The 20,334-nt window shown below is 48.3% G+C and overlaps 1 protein-coding gene across 2 annotated transcripts in view; it reads left to right on the plus strand.

The window, feature by feature from the left end:
- The window catches only part of TNKS (tankyrase), a 316,862-nt gene that overhangs the window by 252,854 nt on the left and 43,674 nt on the right, over positions 1-20,334 (plus strand). For both annotated transcript variants that reach the window (XM_077273969.1, XM_077273977.1), the window contains exons 20-21: positions 2,341-2,423; positions 12,995-13,115. In XM_077273969.1, the coding sequence (XP_077130084.1) occupies positions 2,341-2,423; positions 12,995-13,115 (204 nt within the window). The remainder of the gene's footprint in view (positions 1-2,340; positions 2,424-12,994; positions 13,116-20,334) is intronic.

Below are 20,334 nucleotides of genomic sequence, written 5' to 3' on the forward strand. Positions count from 1 at the left end.
ATGTGTACTACTGATTTATGAAATAAAAATTAAAACGGTGGTTACCCTTTAACCCCTTTCTGCCAGCTGACGGAATAGTACGTCAGCTGGCAGTATCCCCCCCGATTTGAGGTGGGCTCCAGCGGTGAGCCCACCTCAAAGCCGCAACATGTCAGCTGTTTACAACAGCTGACATGTGCCCGCAATGGGCGCAAGCGGAATCGCAATCCGCCTGTACCCATTAACTAGTTAAATGCCGCTGTCAAACTCTGACAGCAGCATTTAACAAGCACTGCCGGTCGCGCGGCCAGGAGTACGCGCACCACTGACCCCCGTCATGTGATCAGGGGTCATCGGTTCATTGACATCACAATCAGAGGTCTCCTGAAGACCCCTATGGTTGTTGATGACGGATTGCTATGAGCGCCACCCAGTGGTCGGCACTCATAGCAAGCATGTAATTCAGCTACATAGAGGTGATCTGTGCATCGCCTCTATGTAGCAGAGGCGATCGAGTAGTGGATGCTTCTAGTCTCCCATGGAGGCTATTGAAGCATGCCTAAAATTTTTTTAAAAATGTTTCAAATTATAAAAAAAATATATAAAAGTTCAAATCACCCCCTTTTCGCCCCAATCAAAATACAACAATAAAAAAAACCCTACACATATTTGGTATCGCCGTGTTCAGAATCGCCCGATCTATCAATAAAAAAAAAAAAAAAAAAGAATTAACCTGATCGCTATACGGTGTATCGAAAAAAAAAAAAAAAAAAAAAATCAAAACGACAAATTACGTTTTTTTGGTCGCCGCGATATTGCATTAAAATGAAATAACAGGCGATCAAAAGAACGTATCTGCACCAAAATGCTATCATTAAAAACGCCAGCTCGGCACGCAAAAAATAACCCTCACCCGACCCCAGATCACGAAAAATAGAGATGCTACGGGTATCGGAAAATTGGGCAATTTAAAAAAAAAAAAAAAAAAAAAAATGTTTAGGAAATGTGGGATTTTTTTTTCACCACTTAGATAAAAGAGCACATAGACATGTTTGGTGTCTATGAACTCGCAATGACCTGGAAAATCACAATGGAAAGTCAGTTTTAGCATTTAGTGAACCTAGCAAAGAAGCCAAACAAAAAACAACTGAGGGATTGCACTTTTTTTTGCAATTGCACCGCACTTGGAATTTGTTTCCTGTTTTCTGTTACACGACATGGTGAAAGCAATGGTATCTTTCAAAAGTACAACTCGTCCCGCAAAAGTAAGCCCCTCACATGGCCATATTGATGGAAAAATAAAAACGTTATGGCTCTGGGAAGAAGGGGAGCGAAAACCGAAAACGGAAAAAGCTTCGGGGGGGGGGGGGGGGGGGTTTAAGCTCTTCACCACCTTGAATTTTTCCGTTTTTGGCTTTCCGTTTTTTGTTCCCCTTCTTCCCAGAGCCATAACTTTTTTACTTTTCCGTCAGTATGGCTTGTTTTTTTGCAGGATGAGTTGTACTTTTGAACAATACCATTGGTTTTGCCATATAGTGTATTGGAAAACGGGGAAAAAATTCAAAGTACGGTGAAATTTTAAAAAAAAGTGCAATTCCACAAATTTGTTTTTTTTTTGTTTTTTTTTTACCATGTTCACTAAATGCTAAAACTAACCTGCCATTATTATTATTCTCCAGGTCATTACGAGTTTGTAGATAGCAAACATGTCTAGGTTTTTTATATATTGATCGGTTGATTCTGAATGCGGAAATACCAAATATATGGGAGGTTTTTGTTTGTTTTTTTGGGGGGTTTATTTTGAGTAGAACAAATGTGGGTGATTTGAACTTATTATACATTTTAAATTTTTAAAAAATATTTTTAAAACTTTTTTTTTCACCTTGCACTTGCTTCAATAGTCTCCATGGGAGACTAGAAGCTGCCATCAGCTGATCGCCTGTGCTACACACAGCAGGGTTTTAGCCCCTCTGTGTGTAGCTGAAATGCTCACTTGCTATGAGCGCTGGCCGCTGGGCGGCACTCATAGCTATCTGCCAGTGACTACCACAGGGGTCTCCTGCAGACCCCAGGTTGTCATGCCAACCCATTGGCGACCCGCGTCCATGTGACACGGTCGCCGACGGGCGGGATTAATGACGCACTTCCGGAACGAGCATGTCCGATGCCGCTGCGGTTACAGATTAATAGTGCTTAAAAAAAAAAAAACGACGGATTGCGACAGATGGCAAAAAACGGAAGTGTAAAAGAGGCCTTAGCCATAAGGTACTGTGTAAGATCTTTTAGGGCCTTTCTGAGAATCTGAAAGTCCTCTACAAGAAAACATTTTCAGTCTTTTTTAATTTTTTTTCCCTTCCACAGTTGTAGGTCTTGACATGAACATCAATCAGTTCCTGAAAAGCCTGGGTCTGGAACACCTTCGGGATATCTTTGAAACTGAGCAGGTAGGATGCACGCCAAATGTGTTATCTGTGCTGATGCTCGGCATCCCTTCTTTCAAACACAGCAGTTCTGACCTGAAGGAGGGTGATGTGTTGCTTTGAAGGAGATTGGAAGATAATTGAACCTAGTCCCCAATGGTACCCTAAACAGACCGGCCTCTAATAGTTCTGTCCACAGCTCACAGCCGTTTTAACATTTTTTCCTTGTGTTATGTCACATTTTGTTCTAAAAATCAAATGCATCCTTGAGCATATTAAACAATCATCTACAAATTGACTAGATTAATCAAGTTGTTCACAAACTGTTGAAGCATCATTTTTTTTTTTTTACCTTCAATTTTCTGCATCCAAACCTCTTGGTAAGAGTTTTTGTTGGCCAATAGTTTTCATTGATGGCATATCCATTGGAAAGGCCTTAAATACCTTATTGGTGGGTGCGACATTCAACAATCCTGCCAATCAGTTTCCGGACGAAGTTCTCAGATGCTGCCGATACACAGCTGCTTTCTCAAGTCTTTAGTGGCCATTCCTGGGCACTGCTATTTATTTTTGCAGTACATGGCTGTTATAGCAGCATCTGAGAACGTCCTGTGGTGCCAGTAACAGCTGATCTGTGGCGGTGCCAGATGTTGATCCCCACCAATCAGATATTGATGGCCAACCTTTTTAAGTGCAGAATCACAACTCCTGATGACACACATAGGCATTGTGTGGATGTTGGCCATTTATATGATGAACAGCAGGTACTGACTGTAGTGATATAATTACTTAGGCCAGTGATGGCGAACTTATGACACGCGTGTCAGTGCTGACACGCGTAGTCATTTTCAGTGACACGCCGGCTGCCGGCCGCGGCCCCATAGAAATTGCTTCTTTCCCAGGGTCTAAAGGAGAGGAAACTCTCCTTCGGGCCCTGGGAACCATATTAATATGTAAAATAAAGAATTAAAATAAAAAATATTGCTATACTCACCTCTCCGACGCAGCCTGGACGTCCGCGAGGGAACCGGCAGCGTTGTTTGCTTAAAAATCGCGGTTTTCCTTCCTTACTTGAAGTCCCGGCTTGTGATTGGTTGCGTGCCGCCCATGTGACCGAGACGCGACCAATCACAGCAAGCCGTGACGTAATTTTAGGTCCTTCAGGATTTTAAAATTACGTTCCGGCGTTGTGATTGGTTGCGTCGCCCATGTGACCGCACGCAACCAATCACAACGCCGGAACTTAATTTTAAAGTCCTGAAGGACCTAAAATTACGTCACGGCTTGCTGTGATTGGTCGCGTCTCGGTCACATGGGCGGCACGCAACCAATCACAAGCCGGGACTTCAAGTAAGGAAGGAAAACCGCGATTTTTAAGCAAACAACGCTGCCGGTTCCCTCGCGGACGTCCAGGCTGCGTCGGAGAGGTGAGTATAGCAGTATTTTTTATTTTAATTCTTTATTTTACACACATTAATGTTGTTTCGATACCGATACCCGATACCACAAAAGTATCGGATCTCGGTATCGGAATTCCGATACAGGAAATATCGGCCGATACCCGATACTTGCGGTATCGGAATGCTAAAGTAAACAATGGCATCCGATCCGATTTTTTATCGGATCGGATGCCATGCAGGAGGTCTGTGGGTCCAAACAACAGAGCTCCGGTGCAGAGCGTCTAGGCCTGGGACTTCCGGTAGGCCAGGCGCAGCTCCCGGAAGTCCCAGGCCTCTGCGTCGGATCTGTGTTGTTTGGGCGACATTGCGCTGCTCCCTGCTGCGCCGACCAGAAGTCCCAGGCTGCACTTCTGAGGCCTGAGGAGATAGCTGTCTGGAGGCCCTGTGATTGCTGTCTGGAGGCCCTGTGATTGCTGTCTGGAATCAGGCCCTGTGATAGCTGTCTGGACTCAGGCCCTGTGATTGCTGTCTGGACTCAGGCCCTGTGATTGCTGTCTGGACTCAGGCCCTGTGATAGCTGTCTGGACTCAGGCCCTGTGATTGCTGTCTGGACTCAGGCCCTGTGATTGCTGTCTGGACTCAGGCCCTGTGATTGCTGTCTGGACTCAGGCCCTGTGATTGCTGTCTGGACTCAGGCCCTGTGATAGCTGTCTGGACTCAGGCCCTGTGATAGCTGTCTGGACTCAGGCCCTGTGATTGCTGTCTGGACTCAGGCCCTGTGATTGCTGTCTGGACTCAGGCCCTGTGATAGCTGTCTGGACTCAGGCCCTGTGATAGCTGTCTGGACTCAGGCCCTGTGATAGCTGTCTGGACTCAGGCCCTGTGATTGCTGTCTGGACTCAGGCCCTGTGATTGCTGTCTGGACTCAGGCCCTGTGATAGCTGTCTGGACTCAGGCCCTGTGATTGCTGTCTGGACTCAGGCCCTGTGATAGCTGTCTGGACTCAGGCCCTGTGATAGCTGTCTGGACTCAGGCCCTGTGATTGCTGTCTGGACTCAGGCCCTGTGATTGCTGTCTGGACTCAGGCCCTGTGATTGCTGTCTGGACTCAGGCCCTGTGATTGCTGTCTGGACTCAGGCCCTGTGATTGCTGTCTGGACTCAGGCCCTGTGATAGCTGTCTGGACTCAGGCCCTGTGATAGCTGTCTGGACTCAGGCCCTGTGATTGCTGTCTGGACTCAGGCCCTGTGATAGCTGTCTGGACTCAGGCCCTGTGATAGCTGTCTGGACTCAGGCCCTGTGATTGCTGTCTGGACTCAGGCCCTGTGATTGCTGTCTGGACTCAGGCCCTGTGATAGCTGTCTGGACTCAGGCCCTGTGATTGCTGTCTGGACTCAGGCCCTGTGATAGCTGTCTGGACTCAGGCCCTGTGATAGCTGTCTGGACTCAGGCCCTGTGATAGCTGTCTGGACTCAGGCCCTGTGATTGCTGTCTGGACTCAGGCCCTGTGATTGCTGTCTGGACTCAGGCCCTGTGATAGCTGTCTGGACTCAGGCCCTGTGATAGCTGTCTGGACTCATGCCCTGTGATAGCTGTCTGGACTCATGCCCTGTGATAGCTGTCTGGACTCAGGCCCTGTGATAGCTGTCTGGACTCAGGCCCTGTGATAGCTGTCTGGACTCAGGCCCTGTGATAGCTGTCTGGACTCAGGCCCTGTGATTGCTGTCTGGACTCAGGCCCTGTGATTGCTGTCTGGACTCAGGCCCTGTGATTGCTGTCTGGACTCAGGCCCTGTGATTGCTGTCTGGACTCAGGCCCTGTGATAGCTGTCTGGACTCAGGCCCTGTGATAGCTGTCTGGACTCAGGCCCTGTGATAGCTGTCTGGACTCAGGCCCTGTGATTGCTGTCTGGACTCAGGCCCTGTGATAGCTGTCTGGACTCAGGCCCTGTGATAGCTGTCTGGACTCAGGCCCTGTGATAGCTGTCTGGACTCAGGCCCTGTGATAGCTGTCTGGACTCAGGCCCTGTGATAGCTGTCTGGACTCAGGCCCTGTGATAGCTGTCTGGACTCAGGCCCTGTGATTGCTGTCTGGACTCAGGCCCTGTGATTGCTGTCTGGACTCAGGCCCTGTGATTGCTGTCTGGACTCAGGCCCTGTGATTGCTGTCTGGACTCAGGCCCTGTGATTGCTGTCTGGACTCAGGCCCTGTGATTGCTGTCTGGACTCAGGCCCTGTGATTGCTGTCTGGACTCAGGCCCTGTGATAGCTGTCTGGACTCAGGCCCTGTGATAGCTGTCTGGACTCAGGCCCTGTGATAGCTGTCTGGACTCAGGCCCTGTGATTGCTGTCTGGACTCAGGCCCTGTGATAGCTGTCTGGACTCAGGCCCTGTGATAGCTGTCTGGACTCAGGCCCTGTGATAGCTGTCTGGACTCAGGCCCTGTGATTGCTGTCTGGACTCAGGCCCTGTGATAGCTGTCTGGACTCAGGCCCTGTGATAGCTGTCTGGACTCAGGCCCTGTGATTGCTGTCTGGACTCAGGCCCTGTGATAGCTGTCTGGACTCATGCCCTGTGATAGCTGTCTGGACTCAGGCCCTGTGATAGCTGTCTGGACTCAGGCCCTGTGATTGCTGTCTGGACTCAGGCCCTGTGATTGCTGTCTGGACTCAGGCCCTGTGATTGCTGTCTGGACTCAGGCCCTGTGATAGCTGTCTGGACTCAGGCCCTGTGATTGCTGTCTGGACTCAGGCCCTGTGATAGCTGTCTGGACTCAGGCCCTGTGATAGCTGACTGGACTCAGGCCCTGTGATAGCTGTCTGGACTCAGGCCCTGTGATTGCTGTCTGGAGTCAGGCCCTGTGATTGCTGTCTGGACTCAGGCCCTGTGATTGCTGTCTGGACTCAGGCCCTGTGATAGCTGTCTGGACTCATGCCCTGTGATAGCTGTCTGGACTCAGGCCCTGTGATTGCTGTCTGGACTCAGGCCCTGTGATAGCTGTCTGGACTCAGGCCCTGTGATAGCTGTCTGGACTCAGGCCCTGTGATAGCTGTCTGGACTCAGGCCCTGTGATTGCTGTCTGGACTCAGGCCCTGTGATAGCTGTCTGGACTCAGGCCCTGTGATAGCTGTCTGGACTCAGGCCCTGTGATAGCTGTCTGGACTCAGGCCCTGTGATTGCTGTCTGGACTCAGGCCCTGTGATAGCTGTCTGGACTCAGGCCCTGTGATAGCTGTCTGGACTCAGGCCCTGTGATAGCTGTCTGGACTCAGGCCCTGTGATAGCTGTCTGGACTCAGGCCCTGTGATAGCTGTCTGGACTCAGGCCCTGTGATTGCTGTCTGGACTCAGGCCCTGTGATAGCTGTCTGGACTCAGGCCCTGTGATAGCTGTCTGGACTCATGCCCTGTGATAGCTGTCTGGACTCAGGCCCTGTGATAGCTGTCTGGACTCAGGCCCTGTGATAGCTGTCTGGACTCAGGCCCTGTGATTGCTGTCTGGACTCAGGCCCTGTGATTGCTGTCTGGACTCAGGCCCTGTGATTGCTGTCTGGACTCAGGCCCTGTGATTGCTGTCTGGACTCAGGCCCTGTGATTGCTGTCTGGACTCAGGCCCTGTGATAGCTGTCTGGACTCAGGCCCTGTGATAGCTGTCTGGACTCAGGCCCTGTGATTGCTGTCTGGACTCAGGCCCTGTGATAGCTGTCTGGACTCAGGCCCTGTGATTGCTGTCTGGACTCAGGCCCTGTGATTGCTGTCTGGACTCAGGCCCTGTGATTGCTGTCTGGACTCAGGCCCTGTGATAGCTGTCTGGACTCAGGCCCTGTGATAGCTGTCTGGACTCAGGCCCTGTGATTGCTGTCTGGACTCAGGCCCTGTGATTGCTGTCTGGACTCAGGCCCTGTGATTGCTGTCTGGACTCAGGCCCTGTGATTGCTGTCTGGACTCAGGCCCTGTGATTGCTGTCTGGACTCAGGCCCTGTGATTGCTGTCTGGACTCAGGCCCTGTGATAGCTGTCTGGACTCAGGCCCTGTGATTGCTGTCTGGACTCAGGCCCTGTGATTGCTGTCTGGACTCAGGCCCTGTGATAGCTGTCTGGACTCAGGCCCTGTGATAGCTGTCTGGACTCAGGCCCTGTGATTGCTGTCTGGACTCAGGCCCTGTGATAGCTGTCTGGACTCAGGCCCTGTGATAGCTGTCTGGACTCAGGCCCTGTGATTGCTGTCTGGACTCAGGCCCTGTGATTGCTGTCTGGACTCAGGCCCTGTGATAGCTGTCTGGACTCAGGCCCTGTGATAGCTGTCTGGACTCAGGCCCTGTGATTGCTGTCTGGACTCAGGCCCTGTGATTGCTGTCTGGACTCAGGCCCTGTGATTGCTGTCTGGACTCAGGCCCTGTGATTGCTGTCTGGACTCAGGCCCTGTGATTGCTGTCTGGACTCAGGCCCTGTGATTGCTGTCTGGACTCAGGCCCTGTGATTGCTGTCTGGACTCAGGCCCTGTGATTGCTGTCTGGACTCAGGCCCTGTGATAGCTGTCTGGACTCAGGCCCTGTGATTGCTGTCTGGACTCAGGCCCTGTGATTGCTGTCTGGACTCAGGCCCTGTGATTGCTGTCTGGACTCAGGCCCTGTGATTGCTGTCTGGACTCAGGCCCTGTGATAGCTGTCTGGACTCAGGCCCTGTGATAGCTGTCTGGACTCAGGCCCTGTGATTGCTGTCTGGACTCAGGCCCTGTGATTGCTGTCTGGACTCCGGCCCTGTGATAGCTGTCTGGACTCAGGCCCTGTGATAGCTGTCTGGACTCAGGCCCTGTGATTGCTGTCTGGACTCAGGCCCTGTGATTGCTGTCTGGACTCAGGCCCTGTGATTGCTGTCTGGACTCAGGCCCTGTGATTGCTGTCTGGACTCAGGCCCTGTGATTGCTGTCTGGACTCAGGCCCTGTGATTGCTGTCTGGACTCAGGCCCTGTGATAGCTGTCTGGACTCAGGCCCTGTGATTGCTGTCTGGACTCAGGCCCTGTGATTGCTGTCTGGACTCAGGCCCTGTGATTGCTGTCTGGACTCCGGCCCTGTGATAGCTGTCTGGACTCAGGCCCTGTGATAGCTGTCTGGACTCAGGCCCTGTGATAGCTGTCTGGACTCAGGCCCTGTGATTGCTGTCTGGACTCAGGCCCTGTGATAGCTGTCTGGACTCAGGCCCTGTGATTGCTGTCTGGACTCCGGCCCTGTGATAGCTGTCTGGACTCAGGCCCTGTGATAGCTGTCTGGACTCAGGCCCTGTGATAGCTGTCTGGACTCAGGCCCTGTGATTGCTGTCTGGACTCAGGCCCTGTGATTGCTGTCTGGACTCAGGCCCTGTGATTGCTGTCTGGACTCAGGCCCTGTGATTGCTGTCTGGACTCAGGCCCTGTGATTGCTGTCTGGAGCCCCTGTGACTACTACAGCAACCATCATCCAGTGAACTGTGGGGTGTCATTGGCCATTACTGAGATAAGTGAGAGGGAGGCATCAGTGATGGCGAACCTGTGGCAGTCCAGCTGTTGCAAAACTACAATTCCCATCATGGCTGGCCATTCAAAGCAAAGGCTTTGGCTGTGAAGACATGATGGGAATTGTAGTTTTGCAACAGCTGGAGTGCCACAGGTTCGCCATCACTGGAAGAATTCCCCCTCCCCCTCACTTATCTTAGTTCACGGCACCCCACACAAGTTGAATAATAGCAAGACCAACAAAAGAAACCAACTGACAGATGAACAAAGAAGTCACTAAGCAGGTAAGTTAATTCTAATTATACATATTTGTTATTTAAACTATACATGTCGCAAAATTATGTTTTTTTATCAAGGTGACACACCACCCAAGTTATGCTCGGTTTTTTGGCGAATTTTGACACACCGAGCTCAAAAGGTTGCCCATCACTGACTTAGGCTATGACAAGTCCCCTCGATTTACTGTTTCTGTTGTAGCAATCATAACCATTAGATCAGGGGAATTATAATCTGATCATTGCGACTGTTTCCCTTTTTATGTGCTTCATTGCAAAATCTCTGTAAACTCCGCCTCAGATATACAATGTAAAATATAAAATTTACTTGGCAAACAGTCATGGTGGAACACCAGGCTATCCGATGTATTTCTGTAATGCTCAATGCTTGTGAATGGGCTGCAGCAGCTTGTTAATAACGAGCAGATATTCTGCAGGTATGGGCAGCGCTCATCCTGGATTGTTGTAATCTTAGTGTTGGCACACACGTACATTGCCATGAATATTTCAGAATCCAGCTATCCTGGGATTTTAAAATTGTTTGCAATCTGTCTTCTCTCCGTTAAACCTGCAGCTTCGGTTTATTTTCATTTTCTATCTGTTGACTGGACTCTGAAAAACAGAATTAATTTGGTTCCAGAACAGTTGAGGCTAAACTCCACATGTCCCTGCATAACAATGAGGTCTGATACTCCCAGCAGGCATACATGAATATATCCAGCAAATCTGGGCCTGCTCCAAAAAGATCATTTGAAATGAAAAAGTCATGATGCATGTTCAGACTTCATAGAAACTCTCCGGAGGAAATATTTGTTTAAACAGAGAAATAAAAAAATATATATGTTCTTGAATTTCAGAAGTGTGTATGCTGATTTCTGTCTTCATTTTTTTTCTTGTCAAGATTTTAAATCTTGTAGTATTGAGCAGGGCGATGGAGTCAGTATAAAATGGACAGACAGACTCCTACAATATATAACTTGGCCATAAATACTTAGTGGAATACATACATATATAAATTGGGTACAGTAGTACAATGGAGGATGTGTTGTAAATGTTTTCATAAGAATTTGGGAAAGTTATGAAATGTTCTAGAAGTGTCCATTCTGTTCCTGATCTAAGGATCTGGGCTAATAGGCGAGATGAATCTGCTGCACTTTATGTACATGCTCAGTAGTGACCAGTGCTGTGAGGTCGGAGGTAAGATGAATCTGTGCTGCACTTTATGTACAGGCTCAGTAGTGATCAGTGCTGTGAGGTCGGAGGTGAGATGAATCTGTGCTGCACTTTATGTATATGCTCAGTAGTGACCAGTGCTGTGAGGTCGGAGATGAGATGAATCTGTGCTGCCCTTTTATGTACAGGCTCAGTAGTGACCAGTGCTGTGGGGTCGGAGATGAGTCTGTGCTGCCCTTTATGTACAGGCTCAGTAGTGATCAGTGCTGTGAGGTCGGAGGTGAGATGAATCTGTGCTGCACTTTATGTATATGCTCAGTAGTGACCAGTGCTGTGAGGTCGGAGATGAGATGAATCTGTGCTGCCCTTTTATGTACAGGCTCAGTAGTGACCAGTGCTGTGAGGTCGGAGGTGAGATTAATCTGTGCTGCCCTTTATGTACAGGCTCAGTAGTGACCAGTGCTGTGGGGTCGGAGGTGAGATGAATCTGTGCTGCCCTTTATGTACATGCTCAGTAGTGACCAGTGCTGTGGGGTCGGAGATGAGTCTGTGCTGCCCTTTATGTACAGGCTCAGTAGTGATCAGTGCTGTGAGGTCGGAGGTGAGATGAATCTGTGCTGCACTTTATGTATATGCTCAGTAGTGACCAGTGCTGTGAGGTCGGAGATGAGATGAATCTGTGCTGCCCTTTTATGTACAGGCTCAGTAGTGACCAGTGCTGTGAGGTCGGAGGTGAGATGAATCTGTGCTGCACTTTATGTATATGCTCAGTGACCAGTGCTGTGGGGTCGGAGGTGAGATGAATCTGTGCTGCACTTTCTGTACATGCTCAGTAGTGACCAGCGCTGTGAGGTCAGAGGTGAGATGAATCTGTGCTGCACTTTATGTACATGCTCAGTAGTGACCAGTGCTGTGGGGTCGGAGGTGAGATGAATCTGTGCTGCACTTTCTGTACATGCTCAGTAGTGACCAGTGCTGTGGGGTCGGAGGTGAGATGAATCTGTGCTGCACTTTATGTACATGCTCAGTAGTGACCAGTGCTGTGGGGTTGGAGGATTGGCTTACCCACTCCACAGCCCTAGTGAAGAGTTATGTCAGGTTATCCCTACTAAATAATACTACTTTAGACGAGACTGAAGCCCGCCATACATATTAGATTGCTGTTGGCAGGCACCAATTTCAGGTAGCTCTCCTATACAGTGGAGCACGTGTTCAGGTGAGCACTGCTGTGTTCTCTATGAGACAGCTGTTGGCACTTATCTCTGCTGGCGGCTTCTCTCTGGGAAAGCAAAGCAATTGGTATTCTGAAATGAAATATGCCAGATTGATATTTCCCATGATCAGTTGTCTATGGGGGCCTCGGTGCTATGTTTCAGACCAACCAGCCCCTAACTTAGTGTAGTACCCTTTTTATTTGACATTTTTCCTGCTTTTCTTACCATGAGATTATTAAGTAATTTTGTGACAACAATAGATGCTTATGTTATTCAACATGTTTTGGTAATCTAACATGTAGAGGTTTTTGCTTCGCAGTCTCGAATTGTACCAAATGGCTTTTGCTGTAAAATGGTAATGCTGAGCCTTAAAGGGTTTGTCCAGGCGTAGGTATTTGATGACCTACCTACAGGATAGGTAATAACTGGAAGATCGATGGGGTTCTTACACCCGGTGCCCCACCTATCAAAATGTTGACATCCGGCTGCCAATGGAGCAAAACTCAGCTGAGCAAAGCTGCTAAGTTCAGCTCCATTCAAAGTGTCGCGGCCGCTGCCGCTTACTGCTGTATCGCTTCTATTCAATAGAATGGGAGCAGTGCTACAATACCAGCAGTGGCTGCTACACTTTGAATGGAGATGCGCTCATGTGTTTACATGGGGTAAAAATCAGCTTGTGGTGGGGGCTATGTTTCTGCCCCCCTTCGATCGGCTATTGATGAGCTATCCTGTTGATATGTCATTGCCGACGAGAGGACTATCCCATTAATAAATTCATTAATTAATGTTAAAATCTCAATGTTAAAATTAACCTACCCTTAAAATTATGGACTGTTCATGTCTTTATCAGTGGGCAAACTTACAAAATCAGCAAGGGGTCAAATAATTATTTCCTTCACTGTATTAGCAGTTTGTCATATCTAAGGCTATCAAGCTGTCATTCTTCTTCCCTGCTGAAAAATGAAAGTGGCAAATAATATATTGTGATGAGATAAGGATAGTCACCACAGACAGTGACACGTTCTTAATTTTTTTCTTTTTTAACAGATTACACTAGATGTGCTGGCAGACATGGGTCATGAAGAACTGAAAGAGATTGGAATTAATGCTTATGGTCATCGTCACAAGTTGATCAAAGGGGTTGAGAGGCTTCTGGGAGGCCAACAAGGTAAACATGGGGAACTGGACATAAAATAAGTGTTACTCTATTGTATATCTTATTTAGCTTGTGTGGTAGGGAGTGTTGGTATTCCTTATGACATATTGGGGAACTTCTATGGGAGATTAAAAATAAATTACAGAATCTTTAACGTGGTTAAAGTATTCATGGCTCCAACTAAACACGAGCAAATCAGGCAAAATTCTAGTTCCCCTACATGAATTTTCCTGGGAAATTCGATCCCATAAAAAATATTCTCAAATTTAATGTCCTTTTTCATGCTCTAATATCTATGAAGACCCCTGAGCATAATAAATGGAAGATTTAGAAGATCTAGAAAATGAGAGAGAAATCCTTGTACTCGCCTCACCTCTTCATCCCCCTCCTCAATAGTCTTATCTCCACTATGAATACCAAAATCCTCAGACCTTTTACCCTGATGAGGCACGAAATACTTTGTGCAAGCATGAAAGGGCATAATGTCACGACATGCACCGAGACCTTGTGCTTATATGCGCAGCAGCCTCCCAGTAATTTCACCTCTTGCAGCAGCAATCAGAAGATGCGACAAGGACCATATGTGTGGCCTGTAAGGTGAGTAGAAGTGTTACTTATTTTTATTTGTTTTATATTCTTTTGAGGACCTTTTGCAGTTCAATTAAATGGCAGTAAGCAGCCACAGTTGTGCTTAATTCGCACGGAAAAAAATTACAGAAAAATCTGCATTTCAGCGAATGCTGATTTTTCTAGAATTCAGTTCCTCTTGAATATATAAGCTCATCTGTAGCTCCAAAACATCAACTACACTTGCTGCCTAACACATCCAAATCATGATGTGTCCCATCATCATAAGAGACTTGGTTATTCACTTAATCTCTTTCCCACATGAGACATATCCATACGTCCCTGTGACCTGGTACTAATTGACCTGGGACGTATGGATATGTTCCAGCGATTTTGCATGCATAGAGAATGTGCAAGCGCAATCACCACCGGGTGTCAGCTGATTGACAGCTAACACCCGTCACTGAGTATCAGGAGTGGTCCCACAAATGGCGCTTCTTCCTTTTCAAGCTCTGCCGTGTGCCCAAACAGTGGTTTTCCACCACATATGTGGTATCTGCATGTTCAGGAGAAATTGCAAAACTAATTTGGGATTCATCTTTTCCTGTTACTCTTGTCATAAATAAATAATTGAGGTCTAAAGTACATTTTTTGTGGGAAAAAAGTTACCGTATATACTCGAGTATAAGCCGAGATTTTCAGCCCAAATTTTTGGGCTGAAAGTGCCCCTCTCGGCTTATACTCGAGTCACGGTCGGCGGGAGAGGGCGCTGAGGCATACTTACCTGCTTCCGGGGCTCCTGGCGCTGTCCCTGCAGTCCCACGGTCTCTGGGTGCCGCAGCTCTTCCCCTGTTCAGCGGTCACATGGGACCGCTCATTAGAGAAATTAATATGGACTCCACTCCCATAGGGGTGGAGCCGCATTTTCATTTCTCTAATGAGCGGTAACGGTGACCGCTGATAGAGGAAGAGGCTGCGGCACCGAAGACCAGCTGTCCGGGGGAAGGAGCGGGACGCCAGGAACAGGTAAGTATTACATATTCACCTGTCCGCGTTCCACACGCCGGGCGCTGCTCCATCTTCCCGGCGTCTCTCCGCACTGACTGTGCAGGTCAGAGGGCGCGATGACGCATGTAGTGTGCGCGCCGCCCTCTGCCTGATCAGTCAGTGCAGAGAGACGCCAGGATGGGACGCTGAGGAGCTGCAAGCAAGAGAGGTGAGTATGTCTTTTTTTTTTTTTTTATTGCAGCAGCAATGGCACAGCTTTCTATGGTACATCTATGGGGCAATAATGAACGGTGCAGAGCACTATATGGCACAGCTATGGGGCAATAATGAACGGTGCAGAGCACTATATGGCACAGCTATGGGGCAATAATGAACGGTGCAGAGCACTATATGGCACAGCTATGGGGCAATAATGAACGGTGCAGAGCACTATATGGCACAGCTATGGGGCAATAATGAACGGTGCAGAGCACTATATGGCACAGCTATGGGGCAATAATGAACGGTGCAGAGCACTATATGGCACAGCTATGGGGCAATAATGAACGGTGCAGAGCACTATATGGCACAGCTATGGGGCAATAATGAACGGTGCAAAGCACTATATGGCACAGCTATGGGGCAATAATGAACGGTGCAGAGCACTATATGGCACAGCTATGGGGCAATAATGAACGGTGCAGAGCACTATATGGCACAGCTATGGGGCAATAATGAACGGTGCAGAGCACTATATGGCACAGCTATGGGGCAATAATGAACGGTGCAGAGCACTATATGGCACAGCTATGGGGCAATAATGAACGGTGCAGAGCACTATATGGCACAGCTATGGGGCAATAATGAACGGTGCAGAGCACTATATGGCACAGCTATGGGGCAATAATGAACGGTGCAGAGCACTATATGGCACAGCTTTCTATGGTACAGCTATGGGGCAATAATGAAAGGAGCAGAGCACTATATGGCACAGCTATGGGGCAATAACGAACGGTGCAGAGCACTATATGGCACAGCTTTCTATGGTACAGCTATGGGGCAATAATGAACGGTGCAGAGCACTATATGGCACAGCTATGGGGCCATAATGAACGTCATGGGGCGTCTATTTTTATTTTTGAAATTCACCGGTAGCTGCTGCATTTTCCACCCTAGGCTTATACTCGAGTCAATAAGTTTTCCCAGTTTTTTGTGGCAAAATTAGGGGGGCCGGCTTATACTCGAGTATATACGGTAAATGTTCACCTTTTTTTCCACAATCTATTTGAATTCCACAAAACATTCTTGTGAAGCACCTGAAGAGTTAATAAACATCTTGAGTTTTGTTTTGAGCACCTTGAGTGGGTACACTTTTTATAATGGTGCCCTAACAGTAAAGAGTCCTCTCCTATGTTGATGTAGAAACCTTCTCTCCTCCAGACACAGAGAATGCCCCCTTGTGACCTTCACCTTCCTTGGTATAAACAGATCCTAGGAGAGATATTTGTATTCTATACTTATACATGCTTATTAGATCGCCCCTCCGTCGTCTTTTTTGTAGACTAAATAATCCTGATTTTGCTAATCTCTCTGGGTATTGTAGGTTCCCCATCCCCTTTATTAATTTTGTTGCCCTCCTTTACTCGCCCTAGTTCCATTATATCCTTCCTGAGCACGGGTACCCAAAACTGTACACCGTACTCCATGTGCGGTCTAACTAGGGATTTGAACAGAGGCAGCATAATGCTCTCATCATGTGTATCCAGACCTCTTTTAATGCATCCCATGTTCCTGCTTGCCTTGGCAGCCGCTGCCTGGCACTGACTGCTCCAGGTAAGTTTATCATTAACTAGGACCCCCAAGTTCTCCATATTTACCCAGTGGTTTCCCATTCAGTGTGCAATGGTGATATTGATTCCTTCTTCCCATGTGTATAACCTTACATTTATCATTGTTAAACCGCATCTGCCACCTTCCGACCCAAGTTACCAACTTATCCAGATCCATCTGTAGCAGAATACTGTTTTCTCCTGTATTGACTGCTTTACATAGTTTTGTATCATCAGCAAATATCGATATTTTACAGTGTAAACCTTCTACCAGATCGTTAATAAATATGTTGAAGAGAATAGGTCCCAACACTGACCCCTGCGGTACCCCACTGGTCACAGCGACCCAGTTAGAGAATATACTATTTATAACCACCCTCTGCTTTCTATCACTAAGCCAGTTACTTTACCCATTTACACACATTTTCCCCCAGACCAAGCTTTCTCATTTTTTGTACCAACCTCTTGTGCGGCACGGTATCAAACGCTTTGGAAAAATCAAGATATACCACGTCCAATGACTCACCTTGATCCAGTCTATAGCTTACCTCTTCATAAAAGCTGATTAGATTGGTTTGACAGGAGCGATTCATCATAAACCCATGCTGATATGGAGTTAAACAGTTATTCTCATTGAGATAATCCAGAATAACATCCCTCAGAAACCCTTCAAATTTACGAACAATAGAGGTTAGACTTACTGGCCTATAATTTCCAGGTTCACTTTTAGAGCCCTTCTTGAATATTGGTACCACATTTGCTATGTGCCAGTCCAGTGAAACAGACCCTGTCGCTATAGAGTCCCTAAATATAAGAAATTATGGTTTGTCTATTACATTACTTAGTACTCATGGGTGTATGCCGGAAATTTTAATCTTATTTAGCCGGTTTTGCACCTCTTCTTGGGTTAGATTGGTGACTCTTAATATAGGGTTTTATTTGCCTCTCGGCATTTCTCCTAGCATTTCATTTTCCACCGTGAATACCGTGGAGAAGAACGCGTTAAATATATTCGCTTTTTTCCTCGTCATCTACAACCATTCTTTCCTCACAATTTTTTAAGGGGCCTACACTTTCACTTTTGATTCTTTTACTATTGATACAGCTGAAGAACAGTTCGGGATAAGTTTTACTCTCCTTAGCAATGTGCTTCTCGGTTTCCTTTTTGGCAGCTTTAATTCGTTTTTTAGGTAAAGTATTTTAGATAAAGTACTATAGTACTCTATAGTTTTTTAGAGCTGTGTGGAGAAAAATGTATCTTTATTTTTATATTTGCCTAAAATACAAAGCAAATGTGTTATCTGTCAACTATCTTGACTGTTCACAATAACAGTAATTTTGAACAGGGGTGCCCAAACTTTTACATACCACTATAAGGCCGTGTGCCCACGTTGCGTTTTTTATGCGTTTCTGCCGGGTTTTTTTTGCCGCAGTGGAAACGCTTAATAAACGCATTCCTATGCAATGCTATGGGATCCCGCAGTTGCTGTGCCCATGCTGCAGATTTTCCCACTGCGGAATCGCATAGCTGCAAAATCCGCAGCATGTTCATTATTTCTGCGGAATCGCGGCGATTCCGAAGCCATAGAATTGCATTGAAACGCTCACTTTACACATGGTGGGCATAGCCACATGCGTAAAGTGAGCGCTTCATGTGCGGATGGTACTCTAGATCTGGAGGAGAGGAGACTCTCCTCCAGGCCTTGGGATCCATATTCATGTAAAAAAAAAAAAAAGAATTAAAATAAAAAATAGGGATATACTTACCTTCTGATGGCCCCCGGAGTCCTCCCGCCTCTCAGCAGTGCACGCAGTGGCTTCCGTTCCCAGGGATGCATCGCGCAAATCACCTGAGATGACGTCGCGGTCACGCGACCGTGATGTCACAAAGGTCCTTCGCGCAAAGCATCCATGGGAACGGAACGTACCGGGAGCGCCGCTGAGGAGATCGGGGGCCGTCGGAAGGTTATAATAACCATATTTTTCTTCTTCGCCTCATTGGGGGACACAGGACTGTGGGTGTATGCTTCTGCCGCCAGCAGGCTGACACTAAGTAAACATAAAAAAAAGTTTAGCTCCTCCTCCGTCATATACACCCTGACACTGGCTACCAGAGAATCCAGTTCATGCTTAGTGTCTGAAGGAGGCACATGTCTGGGTCCCGGATTCTTCAGACCCTTTTTCCATTTCTACATCGTAAGGATTGAGAGGGGCGATGGACCCTTTTGAAGGGGTCCGATCTCTCCAAACCAGCAACGGGCAAGCACGTGCGAGTACCCTCCACGTATCCTTTCCCGCGACGTGGGATTACATGCCGGACTTAACCCTGACCACCCTAAGGTATTTAAGACCATAGGCTGTACAGGTGCCTTCGGATGTCCGTGCGACCCCCTCTGCTTGCTACACCAATGATTCAGCAGCGGTGATAGAGGGGTGGTGGATGGTCCCTCTCCTTATCCCAGGGAGGGAAGATGGAGCTAGGGTGCCTGCACCGTTTTTTATTCCGCCCTCCCCCCGCTAAATTTTTAAAACCGCTTACAGAAGGGGGGGGGGCTAAAGGGGGGGCTCCTGATACAGCGCAGGTTACATTTTAAGAAGGCATCTAGGCAGGTTCGGCTGGCTTTGGGGCTCGACAAGCACCGCATCCGTCCGGCGCCGAAGCAATAGGCGGCGACGCAATCCCCAGACTCCAGTCGGCGCCGTGGTTCTTCCGGCGCTAGGTGGCACCGCAGCGGTCCAGTGCGGCCGGCGCCGCGGTCTTTCCAGTGGCGCCGGCCTAGCATCTCGGGTGCACTTCCGGGTCAATCAGGAGGTCTTCTCCCCGGCTTCTGTCCAGGACAGGCCGCACTCAGAAGCCCCGCCCCCTCCGGAGCATCTACTTCCGGGTCCGCCCCCTCCTTTCCTCGCTGAGGGGAACTCGAGGTCCCGGCTTCAGCCTGCTATAGGCTGCAGCAGCGCTGCAATCCCAGCGATTCCTCCCCCTGAGGTCAGCTGGGTATAAAGGTGGCACGCTTTTATCGTTTGGTGTTCGGCTCCACAGTTCGCATGGGGACACAGGACTGGGGTAAGTGCTTCTGCCCCCAGCCTGAAAGCGGGAGCATTTCTTATTCCCCAGTCAAGTGCCCCGGGTAGAGCATCTGCAGATCACTATGTCTAGAAGGGCCAAATATCTCACGGTCCTACATACTGTATGTGTAGCCTGTCTGTCTGCCTTCCCGCTTGCCCAGAGTAATCGCCTCTGCGAGGTCTGTGACTTTGAACGCGCTCAGGAGCCCCCCCCCCTGCGAGCTCCCCAGCAATTTCCCCTGCGATTACTCCTGCCTCTCAGGCAGAGACTGGGGTGGTTCCACCGGAATGGGTCACGTCATTGGCACAATCCATGGCATCCCTAACTAAGGCAATCGAGTTCCTTCAGACCCCGGCTGGAGTCAGTGACAGCAGTTTTTCTGTCTTAGAGATATCCTCTTTCTCAGGAGCCTACGGCCTGCAGGGGCCGCGCTCACACTAGGCAGACGCGGGGGAAGCGAACTCTTACAGCGTCTCCCGGGCCATCAGGTGCATCAGCATCCTGGAGTTCCGCCTCTCGCTCACCTTCCCCTTCAGAAAGCAGGGAACTCGGATCAGACTATGATTCGGAGGGATCCCTTAATTTAGAGACTCCTGGGTTTCAGGAGTCAGTAGATAGCCTGATTGAGGCCGTCAACTAGACCCTGGGATAGAAGACGAACCCGCTTTAACTTTGGATCACAAAGTTTCATTTAAGTGGGCCAAACAGTCTCATAAGGTTTTCTCATGTCACCCTGAGTTTGACTGTGCTGCATCTGCAGCAGCAAACGCAATTGCTATTA

This window comes from Ranitomeya variabilis, chromosome 1 (assembly GCF_051348905.1).
Source record: "Ranitomeya variabilis isolate aRanVar5 chromosome 1, aRanVar5.hap1, whole genome shotgun sequence".
Taxonomy (NCBI): Eukaryota; Metazoa; Chordata; class Amphibia; order Anura; family Dendrobatidae; genus Ranitomeya; species Ranitomeya variabilis.